The sequence below is a fragment of the Carassius auratus genome, chromosome 10 (genome assembly GCF_003368295.1).
Source record: "Carassius auratus strain Wakin chromosome 10, ASM336829v1, whole genome shotgun sequence".
Taxonomy (NCBI): domain Eukaryota; kingdom Metazoa; phylum Chordata; class Actinopteri; order Cypriniformes; family Cyprinidae; genus Carassius; species Carassius auratus.
Window position 1 is genome coordinate 12871740 of NC_039252.1, and position 10548 is coordinate 12882287.

Here is a 10548-nt window from a genome sequence, read left to right on the forward strand (position 1 = left end):
TCTCAATCAGTTTAATGCCGGATTCACACAAAGATTATTCTTGAAAGATGGAGCATTTCCCCCTTTTGCCGCGTTTCCACCGAAATTACCCGGAACATTTGTACCAGGAACTTTTTTTCCCAGGAACTTTTTTCCCCCCAGACCTGTCGCTTTCTGTGTTTCCACCGCGGTGTAAAGTACCGGGTAGATTAGGCAAATAGACTGGTGACGTAGGTCTGCGCGTTTCTCAATACAAAGTACTGCTGATAAAAAAAAAAAAAAAGTATGCTGATTTTGGACGTGCATCCTCGGTAGTTGGTTCAGACTTTGTGCATTCCTCTCGGGAGTGTGATGTCCGCGACGACGCAAGTCCGGTAAATCAATAAACAGCAGCGTACTTGAGTCAGCTCGTCTTGGCTACTGCAATTTTCCTTACTGTATATTTACAATAAAACGAAATAGGATATCAAATACCACTGCCTCCTTTCGTTTTCATTTAAGCATAATAACAACTGCAGAAATGTACTTAGTTCAGGGAAATGTGTATGCAGCCATTACAATGAAACGAAATATTATTTAAATTCGCCTTCTTTATTTTCATTTTAACATATAGATAAATTGAATACAGACCAAAGAAAACCTGTTAGATTTACCCCGCAGCTGAATTATATGTTATGTTTAACCACTAAAGAGACATCAGAGCCAGCGGCACATGTCAGAAGGTCTATCCCAGGAGAAGGCATTTGTCTGGAGAAGGCATTGTTTGTGGACCACAAACGGTAAGTGTATTTTATTATTTAAATTGGTGCGTTTAACTGTTTCCGTAACTTATTACACAGAGGGCAACACTGTTTAGCTTTGTTAACTAGATAGTAGCAATGTGCAAACAATAGAATGTGATTTTCATGCGCATGACATGAATTGTATTGTTTTTTTTTTTGTTTTTTACACGCGAAACATAAACACATGTTATATTGCACACTGTAAACAAAATCAACGCTTAAAAAAACACGAAAACGTGACCTTTAATATCATATCTGTATTTAATATCTTTTAAAAATTACATCTAATTATATAAATGCATTTTCTTAAATTAAGCAAAGGAAAAAACACAAATAAGTACTTTCTAGATTTTTATAATTTTTTTAAAAGCGCAAATGAGAGTAAACTGAAGGCTAGTGTTTACTACAGTAAATGGATACTTCCTAGGTTGTTTTAATTACTCACAAAATTACAATAACAAAATATATGTATTTTTTACAAGAATGCCCTCTTACAGAATTCCCAAAAATGCATATATATATATATATATATATATATATATATATATATATATATATATATATATATATATATAAAATGAAGTATAGTTAAAATAATGAACACTGGCATGAAAAACATTTTCACAAATCAAATCCATTCAGTAGACTGTTTTAAGGCACACATCTATTTATAATCGTGGTTTCATGACATTTTGTTCTTCCTCGTGGCATCATCTACTCGTCATCCCATTCCTGTCCTCTAAATCTTGAGCTCAACCAAACTACAGACGTAGTGTCTATGTGAACAGATTTCACGATGATGACTGGGATCTCTGAAAGCGGTCAATGGAAAAGGTTTGATTTGTCTGTAGTGAACTTGTCCTTGCGGAGCTTGAAGATGAGCACAGCCAGCATAATGACACAGAGGCCTCCAAATACCCCCGCTGCCACAGAGATGCCCACCACTGCCTTGTCCTGCTTCTGATCCTTAGACACTGCACAAACACAGGCACCAGACTGACCCATTAAAAAAGCACTAAGGTTTAGGAGATCTCAAATTCAAATTTAAAGGAGAGAAAACAAGTGCATACCTGTAGCAACAGGTACAAATGGTTCTGTAAGGATTATGAAAAGAAAAGAAAACTCAAATGATGAGTTCAAACATGTCATTAGAATAAAAGTTCAAATACATTAAAAAGCAAAAACGTATCCAAATGACAGAAGAACATCTTTACTCATCGGTAATCTTTATTCAGGGGTGAATTACGTTTTTAAGACCTGCATAAACCCTGTTTCATGCATATTTTAAATGATAACTCTCAAAAAGCTGACTGTTCTTACCATCCACTTTGGTGATGATTGCCCCAGAGCTCACCATGGCAACATCACTCACTGAGGTTCCTTGATCTGATTGGACGGCCCTCCTCTTTCTTCCGGAACTTGTGCAGTTCTGATGCAAGTATCATAAGACACATGTAAATGCACTCTAGTGATCTCTAGATGAAGGTTTTTGAAGCCCTTCTGTGAATTACACATTAAGGTTTTTGCTAGCCATGGTACATTATCATAGTGATTGTGTTCATACCTGCCGTAAAGACCTACAGAAAGAGCTCTCACAGAGCCTGGTGGCGCAGTGCAGATAAAAGGTGGACACCGTCCTGTTTCTGTGCTCCACAAAGCGAAAAGTCTCAAACGAGAAGCGCGCCAACTGCTGTTCTCCATTCACACCCATTATGGTTTGCAGATCACGGTTGCATCTGAGAATGACAGAGGATGATATAATCATTGCTGCTAGAAAAAGATGTAATCTGTAATCAAATTATAAAACTGGTTACTCTTTATTTTAAGGTGTCCTTGTTACAGTGTAATTATACATAATTATAGAGTGTAAGTACTAAATAATGTTAATTAATTATGTGTACTCACTATATGGTTAAGGTTACTTGTATATAATTTATTGTTATTATATTAGTAAGTACATGTAACATGTAACAAGGACACTGTAAAATAGTGTAAACCAAAAATGAAGTACTTGTAACTGTATTATAGAGTACTTAAGAACTATAGAGACTAAAATCATTATTTTTAATTTTTATTACATATCATTCACCCAGTAAATTATTCCGAATTTACTGATTCTCCCTAGATCTTCCTTTTTTATTTATTTTTTCTTATTTATGTCATTTAATATTTATGTAATGCATTCCCAAACCTTATTCACGTAGTGTTAATTTAGATTAATGTTTTTTTTTTTTTTTTGCATGTGTAAGTGTTACAAAGATTTAAGTCTTACCCCACAAACAGGTCGAATGATGTGCTGTTTCCAGGATAAGGACTTGTGGTTGCATGGCATCGATCCAACAGAACATTGAATCTTTATGAAAAAAAAAAAAAATTCATTGGTGGCATCCATATTTCATTGGCCACATCATGATGGAAAACATAGCTGATAATAATATCAAACTGAGCAAATTACCTCTCCGTTAGGTTAGTAGCTCGGACTTCCACAAAAACCCTGGTCTTCAGCATGAGACCCGTTGGAGGCATGAAGAGACGGGTTGTATATGTGAAGTCCTTCGAGTCGGTGCAGAAAGACAGTTATGAACACACGCAACTGATCAGTTCCAATAACTCTTGAATGTTATAGTCAATAATGTGTTATGCTAAACATCATTGCTAATCTAAGCCAAAGGAACATAAAATACCTCAAAAAGAGCCAGGCTTAGAGTGCTGATGAAACTACCATTATTGTCCTTAATTGCCAGACTCACTCCAGATCTGCAGAACAACAGGGGTTTGTGTGTAAATGACATAACTCATTAGATCATTTCGAATGAACACATTCCAGGATAAGGCATACAGTGAAAGCCAAAAGCCAGAGATAACTGAAAATGTGTTTATTTTTCATTTTTCTAATACATTTTTCACTACAAATTATATTCTGTACAACATTCACGCGATTACAAATATGCTTATTTGATCAGTGGCCTAAAAATAGTGTTAACATTAATTCCTTTTATGGCATTTTTAGTGTGGTCTCAGACAGTTAGACCTCACTGTAAATGTTTACTCCACTCACACACTCATCTCTGTGTTGTTAACCAAGTACTGCAGTGGGTATCTACAGGAAAAGAGGTATTTCATCTCCTGCCGGTAGGTGATGGTTCCAGCATTCGGGTCCTGAGTGCTGACCATCCCAGAGATGTTCACAGACTGCACGCTAGAGAAGTCGGAGAACAGCCCAGTTCCAATCTCCTCAGTGATCTGTTGAGATGAATTAGTTGAACGGTGATACCTGGGAATGACTTTTAATAGAAGTATATTAAAAGACCACAAAATATAAAATGTGACTTAAGGTTCTTTACAGGTCAGAACATAAAAAATCCAATAAAAAAAGAATAATAGAATAAGCAAATAAATGTAACAATTTCATAATTTAATTAAAAAAATAAGTAATAAACATTTACTAAAATATATTAATTTTAAACTATAACATTTAATAAAATATGCATTTTAACAAGCGGTTAAATAGTCCACAAAGAGTCTGTATATAAATATATATTTTTTTACATTAAATATAAATACATATAAAATAATAACTGCTATAATAATACAATTCTATATTATTATATTACATAAATTATAATTTTTATTAAATCTGCTGAAAAATGTCTTATACCGTCAGCTTATTGGCGCAGACTGATATGTATGGTTCAGTGATGTAGAATTGGAATTTCATTACAGGTGGGTCGACGGTCCAGTCAGCAGTTCCTCTGCACTCAGGTTTGCCGAACTGACCATTAAGAGCCGCCATGGATTCATTATATCCATAAAAGTACAAGGGGCACAGCAAAATCTGAAGTTCCATCCTGTTTGTGCCACACACAACTGTGATATCAGAGTTGTCTGTAAAATAAAAAAGATAACAATTGGCACAGTAAGCTTGTATGATGCTTATTGTTTGCACATATTTGGTATCGAAATGTGTGATGTTCTTTATGCTGCTAGGACATTTAAAACCACATGAACCATAAGTGAAAAAAGGACAAATCATTAAAATAATACTGCATGTTAAAGAAAACACACTCCTCAAATTGCTGGGTGGTCCCAGGTACCTTTATGGTTTCAAAGGAATTGAAAGGTGAGATAGTGATGAGAGAATTAAGAATGTATAAAGAGGAAGATGAGAAGAGGAGAGGATACATAGATGCTTTGACTCACCCGGGTCTCTGAATGTTGGGCGGGTGAGGCAGGGACTCTGAGCCTCTGACTGGAGAATCAGGACGAGCTGACACACTAGGAGGGCTGGCCACATGATGCTCTGGCTGCAGGGAAAGTCCCACACATCACATTATCACCTTGACCTCGATTTACTCAAAAACAGGTTTTAAAAGCAAAAACACTAACTTGCTATCAAATCACGCTACAAGTTTTCCGTTCTGTGTTCAGGTGTCACCAACAGGCTCTGAAAGTCCCAGTTCAAATGATGTCACTGGCCTCACAGTTTTAGCTTTTGATGAAGGAGAGTGTACCAACAAAGAACATCTGACTCCTGTTTTAAACATAAATAAACATACATATTAAATAATCTATATTACATATAATTCAAATCATTTTGTGATGATAGATGAAACAATAGAAAGACGGAAAGACAGGCGGACAGATAGAAAGACAGACATAGATAGATAGGGTTGTCCCGAATAAGTAATGGGCGTAACGTTTAATAAACCAATCAGAGTGTCATCTTCCATTCCCTTTAAGAGCGAGATGCGCTCGCGCCATGGCGGATCGCTATTTACATGGCAGAATTTGTTGGAGGAAAACCTGAACGATTTTCAAGCGAAGACACCAGATCGTCAACGGGACAAGCAGGAATCCACCAGAGCTCTGTGCGATGAGTCAGTTAATATATATGTGTGTGTGTGTATTGGCACGATTGTTCAATTAATTAGCCAATTCCATTCATCATTAGAAAGTAGTAATAGGCTGAATTGCAAATAGGTAGCCTAATTCTAATACAAGCAATGACTATCCATTATTAATTTTTTATATTTGAAGCCCTACACAATAATATTCTTTTACAGTGTAATCCTTTTGTTTTTAATATTTGGCATGTTTGTGTGATGCTCATCCCCGTGTTAGCGAGTTCTGTGGAGCCGACCGAGGCGCATTTTCTACCAACGCGCTATTAAAATACCACAAAAAAAAAAAAATTGCGCCTTTGACTTTAGACCAGGTTTGAGTTGGTCTATGGCACAGTCTATTTTCAGCTCCTTAAAATAGCAATGTGCCAGTAGGCTAATGTGCCTGAACACCACTTTTTTTTTTAGACCACAAAAAAAAATTTTGTGGGTGCACAAATGGGCGCAAATGCATTTGCTAATTAAACGACATGGCGCTTGACAGGAAAATGCAAAAGGCGCTGGACAGAAACTAGCAAACACACTTGCATTGCCCCGGGTGTTTGATAGGGCCCATGTACACACACAGACAGGCAGACATGTAGACAGAGATACAGACAGACATGTAGACACACAGACAGGCAGCAGATAGACAGACAGACACCTAGACAGAGAGACCGGCAGATAGACTGAGAGGCAGACAGACAGATAGAAATAGAATAAAATGTAAAATCTAAAAAAAATCTAATAATTTTTTAAACAAAAAAACAAATAAGTAAATAAACACAAATTAAATCATTTCAAAATACAGAACCACACACAAATAAACAAACAAAATATAATAAATCAAAGTCATCTGGAAGGACTTATATATTCAGACAAGATCTTAAATCATAAAGATGTATGTATTACCCTGTTCACCTTCTCTCTTTCGTTGTCTCTTTCTCTGTGTTTATGCTGATATAGCTATTTATACCGGCCCCTTTCTTTCTATAGGTGTGAGGGAGGGCACCAGAAACACAGCAGGGGTTATGAGAAGTAAGTTACGCCAGAGGAGGAACATGAGGAGCTTTAAGAAGATCAGTATAAGTTCAGTATCAGGTAACATGTTGGAATACTAGGAGCATCTCAATGCTCATGTAGCACAAAATTGGCTTTTGCATTATATTCTATAAATGCATTATATCACTGTGTATCAGGCTGCACTTAACTGTGCTATAACAAAGCATTATGCATCAAATATGTCCACTTGTTGACAAAAGCTGATCAAGTTATAAAACAGGACACTAATGAAACACATGGTCTTTTCTAATAACACATTATGTCACATTAACATATTAATAGTCTATTTTAAGACTGATAGTCCATATTGCTTCATAGATTGAAAACCAAAAGGCTTTTTACAATTAAAATATATATCTAATAAATGGTTGAGGATAACTGCAGGATATATGCAAAATCTTCCTATTTTCACAAAAGGGGGATAAAATCCAATCCAAAAATTAAATAACCCCTCTTGTAATTTCAGAACTCTGAATTAGCTATATTTTATAGTTGGATGTAATGAAGAGCATCATAATACCCTCCTTAATCCAACAATGGTGTTAATATTTTTCATAAAATACGCACGCACACTCTCAATATCCTTTTTTTAGTGTATGTGGTTTCAGGTATGCTGTCTTCGTGAGAAAAGGTTTCAAGAAATGGATATCACACACCCTTTCATACAATGCCTGCCATCGTCAGAGTGTGATTTCAACAAAAACAGCCCCTCTTAAAAACTACACGAGATAGGGACGATGTAGTACATGATCTTCCATCCATCTGGCTATCTGGTTCCTCAGTCACATTGTTTTATTTTTAATCTTCTGGACCAGCCAACCTGGGCCTTAATGCAATTTATAAAGTATTGCGATACATATTCTACATCTGCAGGATCTATTCAGTCATCTATACATCTATTATCATTTGCAAAATAATATCATGAAGGTGTGCATATAGGTAATTATATTCCTCAAGTAATTTATCCATTTTGTATACTTGGTTACTTGATGTGCACCATTATTCAAGGCCAAATGTCAAAACATGATCATGTGGATTATCCTCAGCATTCTCTCTTTGCCTGCAGGGGTGTCATGATCAAATCTTCTCCCTCCATTATATGTCCCAGCTGGGCCGCATTAATGCACGGGCTTATCTGGGCATAAGCCCAGGGCCCCGATGATATCGGAAAATACTGTTATCGGATTTTATCATTCGTTGGCTGTCCCTTTAAAATTACGCTTTATCGCTTTGCTTTGAATGCACGTGCGGTCGTTGCAAGTCCTGCTCGAGAAGGGTCAGTCAAACCCTCTCACTCAATGATCCCTGCAATCATCAGTCACAGTGGGCATTATTTAATGGTCTGAAATCCAATAAAATTCATCATTGTCTGAAAGCATTCAGTTATTGGCCTGTATCGAACTCACGTGACATACTTGCGTTGAATTCTTTATAAGATAATTGCCGCCTATTCTAATGATGACAATAACTAATCTAATAGCTAATGTGACAGCAATGTCTCGTAAATATGAAAGTGGTTCGAAAAAAAGAAAAACCGCACAAGATACTTTACTTTCTTTACTTTATATACTAAAATTCTTCTTTAGTACTTCCTACGATAATCTTAAGAACATCTAAGTGTACTCAACTGCTATTTTGAGACACCATGAATAGGAACTTAAGTGTGCTTTTAATATACTGTCTCTGTCTTTAAAAAAATTATGGAAGTGTACTTTTTCACTTGGGTATATTTGTGTATTTTATATGACAGCTCTGTAGATTTGGATGTTTTTAATACCATTTATTCACGTAAAATAAAAGGCATGGTGAAGAGTTAAATTGAGAATGATTCCATGACAAATGCATTTTTAACAGTCACTTGTTGCCATCTGGTGGGGTACAAAATGATAAAAACGGCCTAACAGTAAAAGGGGTGGAACCATGACTTTCAATGATTAATTATGCAGTTCCAATGGATGAAGGCAGGGCTCAACCTTACTTGCCCCACCAAAAATTTCACTGGCCCCACAAAAAAAAAATTAATAAAAGTTAAAGACAAGAAAATGGTCCTATAAAATACGCATAGATATTGTTTTCATTGTCTTTGTTACATTTAATCTCAATAATAGGTTAATTACATGAAAAGATACTAGATTCACTTATATTTTAAATATTGTTAGACAAACAGTAAGTAATAAAATAGTTACAAATAATCAAATTATGAGTAATAGCACAAATAAATACAACAGAACAAACCTATACATGAAAGAAATATTTAATAGAATAGATTAAACTTTATTTTAAAAAATACCAGTCAAGAGCAGTTACAGATGCATAAAAAAATGTATGTTGAAAAAATAAAACGTTAAATACTGTGGAATTATTAAAATAAAAATGAAGACACTTTAAACCTGAAAATTAAACCCGCCAGTAGGTGGCAGCGAATCGCTGTTAATGAGCAAATCAATGTTAATGAGATTCAACCGATTCATTCAAGCTGCTGATTCACCCAGGAAGTGTTGCTCAGAGAAGCAAAACAATTCTGTGGACTTTGGAACCACTTTCGTTGGCGAAATACAGCGAAACCGATGATTTGGTGTCTAAAATGTAAGTCACTTGATATTAAGTTCTTGTTTATTAAACTGTACGCTGAATAAAATCATCACATTTGTAATAATGCTAATATTTGGAGGAAACGGCACTCTTTGTGTAATATTGGTTAACATAGATATTAAATTATATAAATATGAAATATTTACAGGGGCATGTTTGAATTCTGGGGCATTAAGACTAAATCACTTGCACAAGTCTAATCTAGTACTAGACTACCAGTACATAACTTAGTGCATGCGTGCACAGAATGGGTGTGTTTTTGTTTGTTTTTTGGTAAAGTGAGATGCATACTCGATAAAATCAGATCGTTAAATCAACAATTACCATATCATAGACAATATAGGCTATAACGCACACCCTACAGCACTGGCCCGATTGGGCAAGTGACCGTTCCGTCTACTGTCCCGAGCATCATTCACACTAGCCTCGGGCAATCGGGCAGTCCTTATTGTCGAGTCCTGGAAGGGCCCCTCAAGAGGTAAAGCCTAGGGGTTGTAGTCTTAACGCGGCCATGTGTCCCAGTAACACAAGTTGGATGAAATCACAGGGAACAAACTATATAAGGCTTACAAATGTCCTGATTTCACTGTAACCTGAGATTAGCTTATTAGTACTTTTAAGTAATATTTAAATATGAATGATTATAATATAAAGTTGTTTGTAAAAAATGCAATGCTGTTTAAAATATCACCTCAGTCCGTAATTCAGGATCCAAGCAGCATTAAGCTTTGTTGTTATTATGGCAGAGAATATTTCAGTTGTTACACTATTTATAGTTTCATAGATTTATTTATATACATATACTAATATTTTTATTTCCTAAATTCGTATTTAAAATATAATTGTCATACAGTAGGCTGTGGATTTCCTGAATAATCCTAAAGTGTTTTGCTGTCTCGGTTATCAGGCCTAATAAAGACGTTTTAAACGGAACACTGTCTTTTTTTCTTTTAACGTTTGATGGTAAATCTATAATAAAGTCATAAATAATGACAGTGCTTGTTTTGTTCATGCATCAGCCAATACTCGTGCAGCCTTCTTTCCTGTTGCTATGGTTACCTCCTCGGGCGACTTCAAGCCGAGCGTCTAATAGCGCGCTTGTAAACTTTCGTAGCTACGGCAATGTCGTTTGAAAACGCATTTCACATACTTCAAACAGTCTTTTTCGAACTACATATTCGGCTTTGTGGCGTTTCGTTTATGTCATAGTAATCAACTACACATTACAACACAGGAAAACTCACAAATCTGGC

At 35.7% G+C, this 10548-nt stretch overlaps 1 protein-coding gene across 1 annotated transcript; it reads right to left on the minus strand.

Moving 5' to 3' along the window:
* Window positions 1-1347: 1347 nt before the first annotated feature.
* Window positions 1348-5287, minus strand: LOC113110465 (zona pellucida-like domain-containing protein 1). The gene is made up of 11 exons (XM_026274645.1): window positions 5148-5287; window positions 4962-5065; window positions 4420-4646; window positions 3820-4004; window positions 3446-3518; window positions 3217-3314; window positions 3034-3114; window positions 2326-2497; window positions 2082-2190; window positions 1832-1855; window positions 1348-1735 (listed from the first exon to the last, which is right to left on the minus strand). The coding sequence occupies exons 2-11, from the start codon at window positions 5053-5055 to the stop codon at window positions 1584-1586; spliced, it is 1215 nt and encodes a 404-aa protein (XP_026130430.1). The 5' UTR covers window positions 5056-5065; window positions 5148-5287; the 3' UTR covers window positions 1348-1583.
* Window positions 5288-10548: the final 5261 nt, after the last annotated feature.

What these genes read in the sequence shown, in the direction of transcription:
- LOC113110465 (XM_026274645.1), bottom strand. Translation starts at nt 5,055, where the DNA reads ATGTGGCCAGCCCTCCTAGTGTGTCAGCTCGTCCTGATTCTCCAGTCA. An exon ending in GCTACTAACCTAACGGAGAG is followed by an intron (nt 3,115 to 3,216) that starts GTAATTTGCTCA and finishes TTTTTCATAAAG; the next exon opens with ATTCAATGTTCTGTTGGATC. An exon ending in TCATTCGACCTGTTTGTGGG is followed by an intron (nt 2,498 to 3,033) that starts GTAAGACTTAAA and finishes TGTCATTCTCAG; the next exon opens with ATGCAACCGTGATCTGCAAA.